Raw genomic sequence first — 20,225 nt, forward strand, 5'->3', positions numbered from 1 at the left:
AATGACTTGGCCATCCTGCAGGAAGGTTTGTCCCAAACAAATAACTGGTGCCAAAATCATGGACTAAAACTAAATACAAAAAAAAAAAATGTATGATCATATCCTTTGGGAGGTTGTCTACCCTGGGGAATTACCACATTGACCGTATGCCCCAAAGAACTGACCCAGTTCAGGATTTGAAAACTTGTGTGACAATGACTTAACTTTCAACCAACATGTGTCCACTGTCACACGGAAGTCCTTTTATATTGTGCAGTTTATTAATAAATCGATTACTTCTAGGCCCAGAGATGTCATTGCCCCCTGTGCTCAACCCCACATTAGGCCAATTGAGTATAATGACCCCTTTGGTATATATATCACTCCAGACACATGCAACAGCTGGAGCACTCACAAAGATACTTTACTAAAAGAATACAAGGCTTAAACAATATGTCCAACATGGACTGACTCAAAGCTCTGTCACTATACTCAGTATCTTACAGGCTACTAAGATGTGACCCATGTTTGTCATACAAGGCATCCACTGACTAATACTGATGGACCTACTGCACATCACCAAATCATATGGCATCAGAAATACTCACTCCAGGGATCTAAACCTCTTCTGAAATCAATATCAACAGATTCATTTGGAGGGACAGATATATCTCACAGAGGATACAAAAGCTCTGAATCAGACTCCTCATCCATGCAAAACAAAGCACATTGCTATTCATATTCAAGCTCAAGTTGGATCTGTGTGAGATTAATGGAAAATTTACCCAAGGATTGTCCTCTGTACTGCTAATGGACAGAGGCAGCTCCTAAATGCTTTTGCCCCACTCATGGGTCCCCAAAAATTATCTATGATATGATCCCAGTTATTCTCACTAGGGGTATCATACAACTACTGGCATGGGAACAGTAAGACCATTCTGACACAAAACAAGATAGGTTAATTCAAGCACCAAAATGGAAATTGTCTAAGCTTTAAAATAGCCTGCAAGGGCAGCTGGCTTAGTACTTGCATATGAACCTATAAGAGTCCGGCATCCGAGATGTGCACATGCAAAGTAGCTATAATTGCTGGAGCTGTTTGTGGAGCAAAATGACTGCTCTTGTTTACTATTATTCTGGATTTGCTGGACTAATGTGCTTTGTGTGAAGCAACTTAGAATACTTTAATGTGTGGCTACTGTCTCTGTCTAATATAGCTGAAATGCATTACATTAGCATCATTTTTTATCACAGACAGCTGAAGTGTTCACAGAGGTGGCTATAACTGCTGGGATGAGGTAGGGGCTGTTTATGGATGAAAGTGACTTTAAAGTCTTGCTGTTTCATCTGTTTAAACATACACTAATCTCACTTTGAAATACCAGTGTGTGTGTTTGTGTGATGTAAGATGAAATAGTTGAGTACTATGTGCTTGTGTGAAACAAACTTGAATTACTGTGACCATTTATATTATTATTTTCCATAATCAGACATCTGTGATATATACAATTAGAAAAGTGGCTGTAATTGATGGGTAGAGAGGCTGTGAATAGCTATAAGTCATTTACCTTTGCTGTGGTCTGATCACTGTTAAACAGTCACTGATCTAGCATAGGTTCATAGGTTCATAGGTTGGTACTAGGCTATCGGCCCTAGGGCCTATGCAAGCCTAGCCATAACAATTCCCTGGATATTTCTTCCCACAATATTTACTTCTCCGGACCCCTGTCTAGCAGGGTGACTGACATGATCCCCGGGGTAAATTTCCTATCTCCCATCCAATCATCAAGGTTCCTTGTGAAGAGGGCCAATGAGGCGCTCTGCTTGACATGTCTGGGCAGTCTTTTCCAGAGGAATAGATCTGGGACCTCTGGTCCCATAATGATAAGGAAAGCAAGGCACAGATGTCCACCTAAATACACTGCAGCACACACACACACACACACACACACACACACACACACACACACACACACACACAATCACACACAATCACCCACACACATACACACACACATGCACGCATGGCAGAAGTAGTGTCAAGCCAATGTATTGCATTTGCTGAAATTAGTATAAACTTTGTGTTACTATAGCTTATGTCTGGGTGCGTGTGTATATGTTAGTATGGGGTTGTGATTTATTTAAGAGCAACAGGTTCGTCAAAATTTCTTTCATTTTCCTTCACAAACCTCAACATTACCACTATGCTGTGTGTGTGTGTGTGTGTGTGTGTGTGTGTGTGTGTGTGTGTGTGTGTGTGTGTGTGTGTGTGTGTGTGTGTGTGTGTGTGTGTGTGTGTGTGTGTGTGTGTGTGTGTGTGTGTGTTGCAGTGTATTTAGGTGGACATCTGTGCCTTGCTTTCCTTATCATTAGGGGACCAGAGGTCCCAGATCACTTGTTTCTCCACAAATAAGAGTCCTACACATAACCAGAACCAAGGATCTAAATTTTCATCAACAAATGGTGAAGAGAGGTTCATTATGTTGTATCTTCCCCACCTTTGTAAGCATCTCCCACTGCAAATCAGGCAGTGTGATCTTCCTTCAAACTGGAACTGGATGATTGGAAAAGCAGTTACACATTTACCCCTGGCTGGGCTGACCCAGCCCTCCTTGAGAAGAAAGCACAGTCTAAGTTTGGATACTGATGAGACATACATGGTTGTAAGACTCATCTGCCTTGTATTTCTTATTATTCCTAGGATTCCTATTACAAGTAACAAGTTGACTATATTTTCATTCACTTACCACTGCAAACATCAGTACAGCAATACGTGTCTGTTTTTGGTAGTTTGGCAGGAGCACAATGTTTGTGAAAGTAAATGCCGACTGACACAGTGAGTAACACTGACATTTCTCATATTACATGGCTCTGGTTAAGTTCTTGGTTGTGCCTTCTTCTGTGTGGAGTCTGTATACCTTTCCTAAAGCTAAGTGGGTTTATCCATATGGTCTGTTTTTTCCCCCCAAGACTCCAAAGACATTCTGTAGGTGAACGGACATTCCCATTTACCTGCAGGTAAGTATACAGTGTGTGCGTGTGTTTGTTCATCTGGTTTCAGACTGTTTTGTCAGGGCTAGTGTCAGTATGTGTGTGATAAACCAGTACATCTTGTGACTGACTTGGCTTGCCACGCCCAGTTTCAGTATGTGTGTGCAACTGTGTATGTCAGGGAGGGGGTCATGTAAAATTTCTATCACAATTTTTTTTCATCTTTAGATACAAGTATTGCTGAGTACATATATAATTCTTCAGAGCAGCAGTAAAAAAAAGAACAGTTAACACTTTCATCAACATAAAAAATGATGGAATTAAAAAGAAAAGAAAAAAACAGAGGAATGCAGAAAGCTCTAGCAAGTGAATCAGAGCCATGTCAAACCAAACATTTCAAAAAATGCCAAAAAATTACTCTAGAAATACAATTGACAAAGCACTTTTGTAAAAGCTTGTTGGATTTACCCAGTTTGAAATAAATGCTATCCTTCTGTGATTTCTATGATAGTTAATTGGTATTTTTTTTTAGTAATTGTCAAAAAAATGATTTACGAAGAATCAGTATTTTAACCGATTTTTTCCAGTGAATGGTGCAGTATAAGCAATATAGTCTTTCAAAAATTAGACAAAAAATACATCACAGAACATACAGACCCTTAGATCTTCCCAGACCTGGCAGCCCCCACACTCCAGATTGTATGAACAGATTTTGATGTGCACATAATAGTGGAGTCTACTCTGATCTCCACCTATTCCAAAACCAGCCCTGCTTAGACATGTGCACAAAAGGTTGCTGTAACTTGCTTGTGGGGTTTGGGACAATGTGGTCATTTAACTTTCCTCACAAGTCTTGGAAGTGTGCACTAAAGGTCACTATACTTCCATTGGGCCTAGTGACAGTATAGTCATTATCTCTTAAACTTTCTTCATAGATCTCAGAGGTCTGCACAGAAGGTCACTATAGTTGCAGTACATTATGGTGATCATTATTTTTGAACTTCTTCACAGTCAAACATCAGACACTTATACAGGTGACTGTCTCTTGGGGGTAGGGATAAGAGGTATGTTTATAATATGTCTGATAGCAACAGGTTGAAATATGTTACTGTGTTCTATATGTTTTTTATTTTTGGTTTCATTCCAGCCTGACATCATAGAAGGTACACAGAAAGTGGATTTCTTGTGAGGGTTAGTGGTGAGTAGGCATGTTGTATGGACAACAACCACTTTAAATATATGACTGTGACCATTTGCATCTGTATTTTCATCACAATCAAACACCAGAAGGATACACAGAAGGTGACTGTCTTTTTTTTCCTGGAGGGCGGTGGTAGAGAGAGAGGAACTATTCCCATATAGGATTTATGTAGTCCTGAAAACATTTGTTTTCTCAGTTTTTGAGCTACTATTTTGTCAGCTTTGAGTAGTAAGTCCTGGATATAGTTAATTCATCCTTGAAATAAAAAATAAGTCCATGTTTCTTTCCTTACTTATGATTTTTATTCAGGCCGTTATGAGATAAAAAGTTTGGAGACATGCTCTAAAAAACACCTCAGAGCATCTGTAGTCCTATGGCTTCTGAGCACATAGTGGTCCCTCCAGACGTCTGACTTAATTTGGTTATTTCTTACCCAGTTATTGCAGTACAGTTTTGGCCATTTATAATGTATTGAAAGGATAAAAGGTAAAGCGAAACTGAAAAGTAAGACAGAATTTATTTCCTTAGTCATGTTTTTATTTAGGCCACCACTGGATGAAAAGGTTGTTTGAAGGAAGCTATGGGTTCACAGATGCTCTGAGTTACATATTTGCAGCTTTTTTCAGTTTTTCTTTCCTCCACAGTTGTTATAGTACATGCTTGCTGAGTTAAAGTATTTTGAAAGGATGCAGGAAATGCTGAAGAATAATACAGAATATGAGAAAAGGAAGAAGAAAGTAATCTGGAGAGGCCAGGATGGGGAGAAATGTGGGGGTGGGCACTGATAGATGTATATAATGGGCAGCAGTGGGGAAAACCAAGGAGCCATTCACTTAGGGCTCCATTCCAAGTTAAGCTGGCCTAGAGTTTGCTGTAATACTAAAAGACAAGAAGGATAACGTCTTAGCTCACATGAGGCACAGACAACACAGACCATGCCTTATCTGTTATAATTTATGGAGCAAAAGTACATTAAAACAGAATAAATAAAACACCACAAAATAAAATGAGAAAATAAAATAACATTTATTTACATACATGCATATCATCTGAATATATATGATCAACTTTAATATTTTTTTATCTCAAAATATTATGACATACCTTATTATAGAAAATAGTTTATACAATCCCTCATTTTTAATCAATTGAATTATATAAGCCTACCAAATAATAATACAGTCTTTTTAACTTTTCTAGTTTTGTTCCCCTTTTGTTTCATAATTTCTGGCTACTCCAGTGCCCCTGTCCATCGCTAGATCCATCAGCCTTTCTTACTGTCCTGGGCTATTTTTACTCTAAGGTTGAGGCCAACACAAAACTTAAGAATGACCTGGGAGTCTGCTGTTAGCTGTTTCCTCGATGGATTTTTTTTCATTTATGGCTTATCCCTTGGTATCCCTCTTCCCTGTGTTTGCCTGTTACATCCAAGGGCTACTCCTCTCTATGGATCAATTCTACCAGCAGGGAATGCCTGACTAATGCCTTCTCTGGCATGGTCATGGCCTTTCCTCCCTGCCAGAACGTCAGATGACGGAGGTGCAGATCAAACCTTGATCATCTGGGTCATAGTTAGTGCAAGCCCACCAGGTAACAATAATGATCTGTACCACAAAACCATTCTTTTAATTACTTATAGTAATATTTAATGGCTATTGGTGTTAATTCTGACTACTTTTTCCTTATGATGATTTATATAAAGAGCAAAATCCTTCAGTGTTAAATCTGTGGATCTAATAGAAAAATTAAACTAGATAACAGCTTGTCTAGTTGAATGGTCATGACATTGTCTACCATAAGAAAAAAAACTTGTATTGCTACCATATATGTATACTATACATATATAATAACAAAGCCTTTTATGATAATTATAGCAGAAATCAGAAATGGCATAAATTATTGTTTTTAATTTGAGGGTAAAAAATGACTGGCATATTAATTTAATCTCTATAGATTTAATTTTCAAAGATGTTAATGCATTATAAATTAAGATAATTTAGCCCTTTAACTTCAAGAAATCGGTTTACCCAAATAGTTACCAACTTCTTAAACTATTACATTCATTAACCTTATTGTCATTATTATTTTAATCTTAAGCACACTGATAAAGGAATCCTGTCCATGGCAAATGCAGGCCCCAACAACAAATGAATCTCCTTTTTTATCTGTACTGTACAGATTTCATTGCTTGATGGAAAACATATTCTATATGGAAGTGTTGTAGAAGGTCTACATGTGGTAGGACAGATGGAAAAATGGCAACGCAGACTGAAAGACCAAAAGGACAACCTGTCATTGGGGAATGGATTCAGCTTTGTTGAACCATTCCTTCCTTAAAATCCTTTAGCAACAAAAGCTAGTTACCTTACATACTGAGTTAGTTTTGTCACATTGTGCTCCTCTTGGTATTAATGGGGTTCACTTAAGTATTGCTGCAATAAAGTTTATATAAAAAAATTGTCTAATATTTTATTGATTTACTGTATATATTTTATTAACCAGATTATACAAGTGAATTTAGCTCCAATTTCAATGGTGGCCACTGGCCAAGGATCACTACTTGGTTAAGAAGCTGACTCTGAGTCAAAACTTCTTTAATCCTGTTTTATACAAATTGTTTGGTACCAATATATTCCTGTGTCATTAGTTTGTTGATCATAGTCATTTGCGTGATTTAAATTCTCATAGTTATGATTTTAAATAGGTTTAATATTGTTATTTGAGGCTTCAGGTTTGAAAAATATGCTTGGATACCTATTCAAAAATACAAAACTACCAAAATGTTATGCTTATTAGTACTTGAGCTAGACTTATCTCTGGTGTTTGGAAATTAAATGATATTTTTGCAGAGTAGTTATTAAATTCCATGTACTCTGTCTCAATAAAGATTGTTTTTGAAAATTCTACTGAATCTATCCATAACAGTTTGGTCGGGTAAAATGATATAGTTTGTAAAAAAAAAATTAGGAAGAGTCATTATTTTAACTGATGCTACCAATAAATGATGTGGTATAATGTAGTTGAATATGAAAGCTTCAATCTATTGAAGCTATTTATTGTAGCTAACTCTATTTCTAATGTAGAGACATCAACCAAGCCTCATAAAGTGAAATTAAAAAAGGAAATATCTCGTGAGATTGCATAAGAGCACTATCATCAAATTGCTACAGATTTATTGTATTTAAACTAATGTCATTTTCTGGTATTTTTGTTTATAATTTGGGTAGGTTTATATCTGTTCTGACAACCTATCTAGCTCTGACATTAGGTACAGCAGAAATCTCTATGCATTAAATTTTCTGACTGAAAAGTGCCTATATAGATACTTGTAAAGTTCTCATTTTGATTTATATAATCCAGAAAGAAATATACAGCAATAACAAATAATGAAGAAGTCGGCATCCTTGATGTATACTGTAAGACTATTAAAACATGTTTGAGCAAACATTAGTTGTAATGAATTGCAAAAGCATTAGCTTGTAAATTACTATACAAATTTAATAGCTGAATTTATATCTATAATCGTGCCAGTTTAGTAAACCAAATGGTTTTCTTGCTTCTATTGAACAAACTATTAATTGGGATAATTGATTGTCATTAGAAATGCAGTCTTCGTAAAGTGCTGTAATACTGTCATATGATTCAATTTTATAAAATATTGTGACCATAATGGAAATAAATTATGGAAACAGTAATCTAGGAACCTATGGACAATACCAGGCAGGTGATGGCAGAGATCATAAGATGCATAGCCATATACTCCTTTAAGTAGACAAATTTAACACTTATCACCTTTGTCAAACAGTTGACGGTGTTCACCTCCCAAATTGAGGAGGGCTGTACATGATAACCCTGGTGTAAATGTCTGCCTATCCATAGGATCATTAAGACTAGCCTGAAAGGTAAGGTAAAGTAGTACTTATTTGACCTGTAGTGGTAACTTATTCCATAGGCAGGGAATGTATTTATTATAGGTTCATAGGTTGATACTAGGCTATCTGCCCTAGGGCATTTATAAGCCTAGCCAGAGTGTGTTTGGCTTTCGCCACCCATTTAGATTAGTAGACTGTGCCTTTGAATAGTAGGTCACAGAAGAATAGCCTTTTTACGGTTAGTTTATTGTGCCTCTGTCTAGCAGGGACCCAGAAGAGATCAAAGGGGTAAACTTACAATCTCCCATCCACTCATCAAGATTTCTCTTGAAGAGGGTCAGTGAGGGGCTCTGCCTAACTTGGACTGGGATTTTGTTCCAGAGTGAGGGGAGCCTCTGGGATATGAATCTGTCCCTCCAGCATGTCCTATTTATTTCTGTGCTGAAGTTTAAGTCCCTGGAGCTTGTAGCTCTAAGGGATTTGGATTTTCTGAGGTGGAGCATGTCCATTAATTCTGGGTTGGACATGGCTTTATACGTCAGGCACAGATCACCTCTGAATAGGCTGTAAGCAACTGAGTAGAGCTGGAGTTTCTTTAGTCAAACTGCATAGGGCATCTGTTTGAGTCCCTTGATCCTCTTGGTGAGGTACTTTTGGGGTCTTTCCAGTTGCTGCAGGTGTCGGGTAAGGTACATCCCAAATGAGGCATTGTATTCAATTATGGGCCTGATGAGTGATGAGTAGAGGGTCACAATGACCTCTCTTGATCTAGATGTGAAACCTTTTGTGATAAGGTGGGCTATATAGAAGGTCTTTCTAACCACGTTGGCAACGTGATTGTCAAAGGAGAGATTACACTCTACTTGGGTACCCAAATCCCTAATTACTTCTTCTGTACTTAATGGATTACCACCTATGTGGTAATTTGTGGGCACTTTGTTTTTCCCAAAGGGGATGACTATGCATTTTTTGGCAATTAGCTTTAGGCCATGGCTCTGGCACCAGTTATCCGTCTCTGTGAGACCCTTTTGGAGGATGCTTGTGTCAGCTGGAGAGTCAATTATGGCACCCAGTTTGCAGTCGCCTGCGAACTTGGTCAGCCATAGTCCTCCTGTGTTAGCCTGTACCTCAGAGAAATATATACCGAACAAGAGAGGTCCCAGGACTGAGCCTTGTGGGATGCCACTTTTAACTGGTTTAGAGTCTGACATGGCACCTGCAATTCTGACCATGTGGGTTCTATCCCTGAGCCAGTTTGCAACCCATCTTGTGACATATGGGTTGATATTTAAGCTAGTGAGCTTATTTATGATGCCCGAGTGGGGTATTGTGTCGAAGGCTTTTGCGAGGTCCAGGTAGGCTGTGTGGACTACCTTCCCTTCGTCTATGGCCCTGGTAACTGTTTCAAAGAAGCCGACCAGGTTCAAGAGGCAAGATCTGTCCTTAATGAAGCCAAATTGGGTAGGATCCAGTGTCTGGAGGTTCCCGATGTCTTTGTTTATGAGTTCCATAATGATCCGCTCCATAGCTTTGCAGACCAGGCTAGTCAGGCTTATAGGGCGATAGTTTCTGGGGTCCATTGTGGCACCACCTTTGTGGAGCGGGACCACTGTTGCTGTACGCCATTCCTTGGGTACATATCCTGTAGTAAGGCTGAGATTGAACAGTGACTTTATGTGAGGGTTAAGTTCTTCTTGAAGCTCGTGTAAGACGCAGCCCGGGACACCGTCCGATCCCACTGATGCTGTGTTTTTTGTTTTGGAGAGGGCAGCTCTCACCCGTTCATCTGTGATGTCAGGGAGGCTACAGTCTGTTGGGATGAACATTTGCTCTTTTGGGGTGGGGGGGGGGGGGATTTGCACTGAACCTGTCTGCCAGGATGTTGGCAATGTCTGTGGGTTCAGTGAATTTTTTGTCATTTTGCACTACCTCAGAGCATATGTGGGAGTTGCCACCCAGGTTCCTGACATAACTAAAGAAGGCCTTGTGATTGTCCTTAGTGTCTTGTGCAATTTTTCTTTCGAAGCTGGCCTTAGATGTTTTTATGAGGGATCATAGCTTCTTGCTAGTACTGATCAGAGATGCCTTCCCTTTTTGGGATTTTGCTGTATCATGTAGTAGCTTCCTCCTTTTGTTGTATAGCTTATTTATGGCCGGGGTCCACCAGACAGGTCTCCTGCCTTTGGAGGAGAGAGTCTTGGTTTTATTTGGGATAGCATGATCCATGCATTCCTGTAGGTGTCCATAGAATGCGTTTGTAAAGGATTCTGCAGTTTGAGCCATATTTTCCACTGGCCCGGGGGCTTTGAAGGATACCACCTCAGTTTTGAGAAGTGTGAAGTTTGCTTTTGAGAAGTTCTTCACCGTGGTTACCTTGGCTGGGGGTGGGGACGGTATATGGATGTCCAGTGAGATTAATTTATGGTCTGACCTTAACAATGAGGGGTATACCTCTGGTGTGGAACATAGAGTCCCCATGTTGGTGATGACCAGGTCCAATATGTTTTCCCCTCTTGTGGGGGTGGTGACCAGTTGTTCCATAGCATTTGAGTTTATAAATTCTAGGAACTGTTGGGCGAGGGTGTTGGGGCTTGAGTAGTTTTCCCAGTCAATGTTTGGGTAGTTGAAGTCACCCAATATAATGGTGTTTGGAGAGACCTTCATATTCTCCAGTGTTCTCAGGAAATCCAAGTGGGGTTCCTGAGTTTGGGAGGGTGGTCTGTAGCAGGCTACAAACTGAAAGGCAGTTTTGACCACTGTTAGTTGCACATGGATGGTCTCTGACACTTCGTGCAGTGCTACTAACCTGGAGGTGTGGGTATCTTTGATGTATATGGATACTCCCCCTCCTTTTGTGGTTTGGTCCGAGTTTTGTGGCCGAAAAGCATGGTAAGAAGTATAACCTGGTAGTGCTGGGGTGCTTTCGGGAGCCTTGAGCCAGGTTTCTGTTACTGCACAGATATCGATATTCTCCATACTGAGGAGCGCCTCAAGTGCGTGCATTTTGAGGTTTAGACTTCTGGCGTTGAGCAGCATTACCCTTAGTTTCTTTTTCCTTGTATTGTCTATGGAGGTGGGTTTGTCTTTTGAGCCTTGCCTAAAAAAGGCACTATGGGGGTGGCAAGAGCCTTAGCCAGTATTCGAAAGCCCAGGGTCGACAGGTGCAAGCCGTCCCTAGCGAAGCAACGTGGCTTGTCGAGCATGTCATCCCAGGCTGACAGACACTGGATCCCCTTTGAATGACACCAATACTTTAGCCAATTGTTAAAATTGATCATTTTGTCTTTATACTGTAGCATCATTCTTGGTGAGGGTAAGATGCTACTCAAGGTCAGGGTCATACCGGCCTGGGCTACATGATCAGAGTGCTCCTCTATGTCTCTTTTCATGTAGTCCAGGGAGGTACGTCTCAGGTCATTCACACCAGCATGGACAATGACAGAGTCATATTTGTATTTGCTTTGGAGTGACCTGAGTGCATGTGTTATGTGGCGGATCCTGGCACCCGACAGACAGCTTACAGTGACCTTCTCCTTGTTCAACCTGGTAAGTGGGACGTCAGTGTGTCTGACAATAGAGTCACCTATTACAAGTGTATTAGGTGTGTTGTTTAGCCTTAAGGGCTGTGACTGTGTGGCACACTTTGTGAATTATGTGATACGTGGGTATTGTTGTGGGGTAGCAGTTGTTTGGGTGTCTGCTTTGGAGGTCTCTGCTGCTTAGGCAGATTTTTATTTAGAGTCTCCGAGTATGTTTTTGTGTGTTTATGTGTTTGGTTTGCTGTTGCTATAGGTCCATGTGAGTCTGGATTTGTGGTGTGTGTGGTTACCTTCTCCTCCTGATTGACTGCCAGTCATGGGTCGAGAGAGCTCAGTCTCCAGTTTGGCTATATAGTTGCATCTCTCACATATATTTGAGTTTGTTGGGAGGAGGAGAGGGTTGTCTGTGTACATAAGGCAGTTGTAACATTGCCTCAAAATTCCCATATTCACCAGCTGGACTGGACAGTACACATGAAATTGACCTATGGACATGTCAGGATATTATGATGAAATGCTTTTTGACTGATCAAAAAGGATCAGTAGGGTGTTAAGTGTTTAAAAGAGTAAAAGAGGGGTTTAGTTCTTACGTTTGTTGGTGTTTTGCTTATAAGATTACTTATAAGTGCAAGTGTAAGGCTTTAAAATGAAAATAGAGTGCTTCCTTTGAGATTTAGATCAGTTCCAAGGGAAAAAGTGAAGAGCACACTCTGTGGAGCCGGTAATAGTTCAAACCTGTTTAAGCGGCGCTGCCCGATACTGCGCTATGTGCAAAACCATGCTAAAGTGGGTTTTTAAGCAGGGGACTTGAAAGAGCTAGGAATTAGCCCAAAACAGCCAATAAACAAAAAGTTTCTGGGCTGAGATCACTCCTCCAGGGACGGATAGGCTGCTCAAAGCTCCCCACTCCCACTGGTGAACAAAGAAGCTTCCTTATATCCAAGTAAGGATGTGGGCAACACAGGAACTATTCTAAAGTCCAGAATACAGCAATACCTGTATTAGGGACTATTTTAGCTCAGGAAAGGCGGGAAACAAGGATTTTTTTTGTTTTTTTTTCTTTTTTTCTAGGCAGACAACAGAAAAAGCACAGTAAATACTTTACACAGGCTAGCGCACTTGAGTGATATGCTTGGATTTGACTATACTAAAGGGAGCACTGTATTTGATTATGGGTTTGATAAGAGAAGACTACAGTGGTAGGATGACGTCTTTTGATAATGACAATACTTCCATGGTAATTATCTGTGCAAAATAGAAAGATTTCTCAACTCGTGTAGAAACATGATTGAATGACACTGACTTGTCCATAAAAGTAATCATGTCTCTTATGATGACTGTCTCTGAGGAAGAGTATCATTTATAACATATGCTACCACACTGTACTTTTTTGGATTTAACCTGAGATTGTTTTTCGTATACCTGGTATGTTTATATTCTAGTCTTTGTTGGAGCCATTTAATATCATCAGATGAGCATATAACAGTGCCCAGCTTGCGTTCATCTGCAAACTAGCTCTGCCTCATGTCTGGGATATTGATTTGGATTAACACAAAACAAACCTCCAAAAACGACAAGTAAACACAAAGTAAGCACCAGCACTCCAAACTTTAATTTGGGTTACAGTGATCTGGTACCTCAGATTCTTGAAGGCGAATTGCCGAGGAACCAGATTGCTGTAACCTAAATTAAAGTTTGGAGGATTCTTGAAGGAAAATTGCCGAGGAACAAGATCGCTGCAGCCTAAATTAAAGTTTGGAGCGCTGATGCTTACTTTGTTTTATCGGTTTGGATGTCTGAAAAATAGATGCCAAAGAGGAGAGGGACCAGCACTGATCTCTGTGGTATCCTGCTAGTTACAGTTTTACATTCAGAGAGTGTACCAGCAACTTTCACAACCAGTAATCTGCTGAACAGCCAGTTTGCAATCCAAAGGACAATGTAGGGGTTTATAGTAATATTAGTGTGAGGTATACTGTCAAAAAGTTAGCCAGGTCAACGTTAAGCAGCATGTGTGGTCACCACTGTCCATAGCCACTGTAACCTTTTCAAAGAAGCTTACTAAGTCCAAGAGAGCCTTTTCAAAGAAGCTTACCAAGTCCAAGAGACAGGACCTGGATTTAGATCAGTTAAGTTGCCTGTGTGAGGTCCGTTAAGATACAGTTCATGGATTTGCATATAAGGCTGATGGGCCTATAATTATTCATGTCTGTAGAGGGGCCCCCTTGTCTAAAGGGATTTATAGTGGTTGTTTTCCAGGCATCTTGAGCAGGTGGATTCAGAAAGAGCTTGTCCGAGTTAATACCTGGTGTATGGATAATGCACTGAAATTCGAAGGTAAAATTGTAGTACTACTTTCACAAAACAGCAATTACACACAGCATAAAGTACAAATGACACTCCATTGCTTCATGATAATGTAACTAGGGACCTGGGCTTGGGTTGATAGTTCCCTCCTCTTTGACCATCATGCCTTCTACTTAGAACAACTAATAGCTAAAGGTATTTCATCTAGATCGAAAGATGTTATCTTTCCCCATATTCAGCACCGATCAAGGCTTAATTTGGGATGCATCTCACCTGGTATATCAACAAACTTCAAACTCCCATAGGCATCTAACCAGAAAGATCTCTGGTCTTAAGAAATTTAGGAGAAGTTGGAAGACCAGTCCCTGCATTTTGTGTCTCACTGACTCTTGAAGGAGAGAGCTGTGCTTGCTTAAAGCACTACTAGAGATCCAGTGGTTCTTGACCTCCTGTATCTCAGGAAGTCAAACAGTGCAGATAACATTGGAGCTAGAAAGCTGAACTTTCTTCAGCAGATAAAAAGAATGCTGTGGAGAGATTAAGTCGTCACACAGTACCTCACCATTCTTTGGGTTAAGCTTCCTCTGCAAGTTGAGTAATGACATTCAATATCTTCCTTCAGACTAAGCCTAACTGGATGAGTGCTGTCGTAAATCTTGACATTTGGTATTAGCAAGCTGTACGTGGCCATTAGACTAAAATAGCCTTAACTCCTGTGATTTCTCATAACCCCTGTGGACAGGCTGAGGCTGAATAGTTTAAGCAGAGTCTCAGCCATGCATATTTGGCATCATGACTATGTGGACTGCTATGTTGCCTGGTCCCATGGAAGGATTATTTGCAGCCTTTGACAGGAATCATAAGACTCTTCCAAGGTGATTTCAGGAGAAACTAAATTTTTAGGGATACTGGAGAAAGTCTTCCTGGGCCTCTGAGGAAAAGGGACTCTTAGAGCTCACTCAGACTGTCCTGGTCAACACCTGGAAATAAACAAATGCTTAGGAACTGGAAAGAAGTGGGACATAGAGGAGGAAGTATGGAGAAGGGGTATGTAAGCTGTATGGTGAATAAAGTAAGGGAGTGAAGGGGAGGAGGTCAAGAAAAAAGGTCTGAGAGATGTGAAGGGAAGTGTTGAAATGGTATAAATATGAGGAGTGAACAGAGGGTGAGAGAAAACAATTAGTGTGAAGAAGAGGGAGTAGCTTTAATTAAAGTCAGTGGAACAGTTAATTGGTTTGAATAAGATGGAGCTCAGGTGCCTTATAGATGACTTTATGAATGGCTCAACAGATATTGTTATTGGTGAAGAAGATTAAATGTTTTATAATAAAACCAGTAATGATATTAGCCAAGTAGCTAGCACAAATGGAGAGGTCCCATCTGTGACACTGATTACTCGTGTTCATTTACCGAGTGGGGCCTGTTATCCCTCTTCCCAGGGAATTAATAATACTTCACTAAGAGTACAGTGTACTTTGCTGGAGATCTCCTGTTCCCATTCTGGCATTTGGCACAGATAATTATGGAGTAAAACTGTTACTGGGCTGCTTCCCATAACCAAAGGTTAGAGGTATTGATTACTTCTACCTCCATTTACCTAAGCAAGGCACTTAACCAAATAGTGCTCCTGGATTGCCCCTGAAAAGGGATACTTAAGTCCAGGTTGCATACCCAGTTAATTAAAGAAAGCATAAAAGTATGACAGAACAGTTTAGAATAAGGTGACAAAGCTGATGCACAGTGTACTCTGGGAGGCATATAGTTGCAGATTATAAGAGCATCTTATGTTTAGTCATTGTGGTAGAGGCCATAATAGAAATCTTTAAGCATCTTAAGGGAATCCATAGTTCAGGTGAGTACCATATTTAAAGAAGTAAGAAGATACAGTCTCATGATACAAAGTGGACATCTTTGTTGAGATACATGGATGGAGAATTTTTTTTTTCCACATAAAGGCTGGTCGGTAATTGGAATAACTTGCCTGAACTAATTGTAGGGCCAAAAACTGTGACAGTATTCTTATGAGGAGTGGGAAGAAAATGGAAATAAGCTGTTGGTTAAGTACGATCAATCACAGCTTAAAGACAGACAGGGAAATGGTCAGACTAGTTGAGTCAAGTAAACTATTTGCCCCGAAAATATGTCTATACTTCTGTTTTATATATATATATATATATATATATATATATATATATATATATATATATAAACAGATGCATGTGATATGTGACAATATATATGTCGGCCGTACCACAAAAACTTATCTCATGATTCAGTGCCTGTTAAAATTTCTGTTTTACTGTTATCCTACACAATGAACTGGATATAATATACATCTCTATATGTTCAGCTCCATTGTTTACTTGCTGTTGTTAAATTTCATGAGTTGTCTTACAGAGGACATAGATGGTTAAGTACACTTACCTTTAAAAATCTTGTTTATAACTATAGGTTTATCTCCATGAATAGAGCCTTTTCCTCCTTTCAGACTAAAACCAACTCCAGCAGATGTCTTTTCAAGTTGCACAGTAAAGGTTTCTGACAAGTCTTCTGTTGCTGTAAATGGGACATTACAAATAAAATTTACTGGAGAATGTGAGCTTGTGCCTTAGAAACAGGTGGGAACACCCATAAAATAATTTTATATTTCCAATAAATATATTAAATTAAAGGCATATAAACATTTACTTTTTATTGTGTATTGTTAGTTACCAATGAAAGCAATCTGCAAGAAAGATGCAAATACTAGTGATATAGTAGAAATTAAAATCAGTTCAATATGGAAGCAATACAGTATAGATTTTTCTAGAATTCAGTTTAAATTGATAGCATAACAGGAACAACCAAGCTGCATGCACATAAAAATGTAAATTCATATTTCATCAGAAGTGTACTTACAGGTTCATAGGTAAGTACTAGCTGCCCTTGCGGGCCATTTTAAGTCTAGTCAATTTTCCTTTTTGTGCTCAAAATAATAACCTATTCCATTTGGTTATAGATTGGCCTTACCCATCCCATGGTTGATAATTGTATATTACCCCTAATGAAAATAACTGGGATCATACCATAAATAGTTTGAGGGGACCCATGTATGGACTAAACTGTTTAGGAGCTGACTCTGTCCATTAGTAGTACAGGGGGCAGTCCTGGGGTACATTTTGTGTTTCCCATCCATAGATATAAGTTGCCCTTGAATATGGACAGAATACGCACTTGGTTGATGGAAATCAATATGAGGGAGATCCTCCCTTTTTTCTGAGTTGCAACAGCTTCACAATTGAAGTATAGCTGCCTAGACACGTGACACTTTTTCTTAACCTCTTTATCCCTATTCCCCCTCATGTCTGTCAAGCCCATAAAAGTGACCCATGTATCACCTTGCCATTATCCATAATACTGGAAGGATTTGGAAGTATGCAGGAACCAGGGGTCAAACCATCATTCTTCAAAGGTAGAGATTTTCTCCAAACTTTTTTACCTTTGGGTCAAGCCATCATTCTGCAAAGGTGGGGATTTTCTCCAAACCTTTTTACCTTTGGGTCAAGCCATCATTCTGTAAAGGTAGGGATTTTCTCCAAACCTTTTTACCTTTGGGTCAAGCCATCATTCTGCAAAGATGGGGATTTTCTCCAAACCTTTTTACCTTTGCCATGTTGGAGGCTGAAGTGCTGGCATATAGGTATATGCATGCCTCTTTACATGCATCACTTTCAGCTACAGAGCAGAACTTTGCTGCATTCCCACTCACATTCATTTAGGTCAGTGGTCTGCAGCCTTCATTATCAAAGAGCCGTTTGTGGCCACTCTCCCACCAAATAAAATTCATCAGGAGCCACAAAACCTATTTGACCCCTAAAATGAAGATCACACCATGTATAAAGTTTTGTATATAGTTATTATACTAAATATAAACTATAAAATAACTAAGTTTATAAGAGCAATATTTAAAATCCGACCCGATTTTTGTTCCTTTGTTGGGATTGCTTGATCGCTGTGTGTGTGTCTGTGTGTGTGTGTGTGTGTGTGTGTGTGTGTGTGTGGAAAAATGCATGTTAACAGAAACCATGTTATTTTAGCAAGTTTCTAAGTTTATAAGAGCAATATTTAAAGCCTGTCCTTATTTTTGTTCCTTTGTTCCCCTTTACGTGTGTCTCTGTCCAGATTTCTAGTGGTAAGACTTTGAGAGGTATGGAAACCTTTCAGGAGATGCTGCTGCTGCCAGAGGATCACTCAATCACGGTGTGTGTGTGTGTGTGTGTGTGTGTGTGTGTGTGTGTGTGTGTGTGTGTGTGTGTGTGTGTGTGTGTGTGTGTGTTGTGCGTTAGAGTGGCCATTATTTTTTAAAGCTACAGGGAGCCACTGCATAGGGATGGAAGATCCGCATGCAGCTACAGACCCGCAAGTTGCAGACCCCTGATTTTAGGTGGAAGTATTGCAGTGGGTATGAGCTGCTGCTTTGCCCACAGAATGGACAGTCTGTCCTTAGCTAGCTCTTCCAGCATCCAGATCCACTAACTGAACCTTTACTAGCATTCTTTTCCTGTAAACATGCAGAAAGGATACAGACAGCAATAAACAAAATCTGTAGATTTGTTTTGCTGGCTGATGCTTCTACTCATCACTGTGAACTACCAAAACATTTTAGCTGATTTCCAGCAAACAGCAGAGAAACACCACTGTTCAGCACACAATTGTTCAAGATAGTCAAATTTGTTCAATGTCCCCTATTAAAAAAAACAAACTACTCTTTAGGCATCATACCTATGATCTCAGAGACAATGCTGAAAACTGAATAATACAAATCAGACCCCATTTTAAAACATATATAGGTGAGTGTTTTTCAAAATGGCATCTCCTGTTTGGAACAATCTGATGTTAAGACACAAAACACACAAGACATATTTGCCAAACCTAGGGAGCCTATAATAAAGAAAAGGTAACGATATCCTGTAGAGGTATTAGAAATATTTCGGAAATTCTATGAGAGTCTGTATAAAGAAGAGAAATATAAAAATCAAGAAAAGATACTGACAGAAATGTTTATAGAAAAATTAAATATGCTATGGTTAAAGGTAGATGTGGCTCAATTACTAACAGTTAGGATAGGAGGAGATGAGATAAAAATTGTGATGTATAACTAATCTACAGGAAAGTCCCCAGGAATAGATGGTATTCCTGTGGAAGTTTTAAAGCCAGGAGGAAAAAAGCCCTGAAAGATCTGGAAGGTTTTGTTTAATAATATCTTAAGAGGAGGAGAAGTACCAACATCCTGGAAGAAAGCAGTGGTAGCTGTAATACCTAAAGAGGGTAAAGCTCCATCAGATCCAGCTTCTTACAGGCCCATTTCAATACTAAACCATGATTAAAGTGTTCATGTCTATAATGGCTAAAACAATGGCAAAATGAATGCCAAAACAGATAGATATAGATCAATGTGGTTTTGTGGAGGGGAAGCAAGCATTTGACAACATTAATAGAGCATTGATGATCAGAAGGAAGCAGAATGTAAGAAAATACCACTGTTGTTGGTGGTTCTTGATGCAGAGAAATCATTTGACAGAGTAAGCTGGGATTTTATGAGCAGGACAATGGAAGCATTTGTATTTCCTAAAAAAATTATAAGGTTGATTAGGAGAATATATGAGGGATCAGAGGCGAAAATTAAAGTGGGTGGGGTGCTCTCTGATAATTTCTGCTTGAGCAGAGGAACCAGGCAGGGGTGTCCTCTTTCCCCTTTATTATTTGCATTATATTTAGAGCCATTGGCAAAGAAAATAAGGGACTCAGAAATTCAAGGATATAATTGGTATGGTAGTCAAGAAAAGCTGCCTTTATTTCCAGATGAGATTGTATTGTACCTGACAAAACCAGAAAAAAAGACATTACAGTCTGGTGGAACATTCTGAGACAGTTTCAGATCTTTTTGGGATACAAAATTAATGAAACTGAAGCAAAGGCAATAGTGGTAAATTATGTACTCGCACATGAACTGGTGCAGGAATAGCCATATTTATGGGGACACGATAAAATTAAATATTTAGGAGTATGGATTAAAATGATTCTAATGTGGCAGCTTAGGATATGTGAGAAGTGACTAAACAAAAGATAATACAAAAACAGAGAAAATGGAAGCTTTGTTATATGGATACGGTTAGTTAAGATACAAGAAGTTAAAATGTTTTTAGTCCCTTTAGTCTTATACACAGGTCAGGCATATTTTTATCAAACAGAGGAGATGTTATGGTGAGAAATTAGTAAAGAGTGGAAGGACTTTATCTGGGAGAGGAAGATGACGAGAGTCAAGTGGGATAAACTGATTCTTCCAGTAGAACAGGG

General features: G+C 39.4%; 1 protein-coding gene across 1 annotated transcript in view; it reads right to left on the bottom strand.

Moving 5' to 3' along the window:
- The window catches only part of IL16 (interleukin 16), a 769,621-nt gene that overhangs the window by 13,613 nt on the left and 735,783 nt on the right, over positions 1–20,225 (bottom strand). Inside the window, exon 21 of the mRNA XM_044077894.1 lies at positions 16,314–16,445. Within this exon, the coding sequence (XP_043933829.1) occupies positions 16,314–16,445 (132 nt within the window). The remainder of the gene's footprint in view (positions 1–16,313; positions 16,446–20,225) is intronic.

Source organism: Protopterus annectens, chromosome 7.part0 (genome assembly GCF_019279795.1).
Source record: "Protopterus annectens isolate FY-2018-M chromosome 7.part0, PAN1.0, whole genome shotgun sequence".
Classification (NCBI taxonomy): domain Eukaryota; kingdom Metazoa; phylum Chordata; order Ceratodontiformes; family Protopteridae; genus Protopterus; species Protopterus annectens.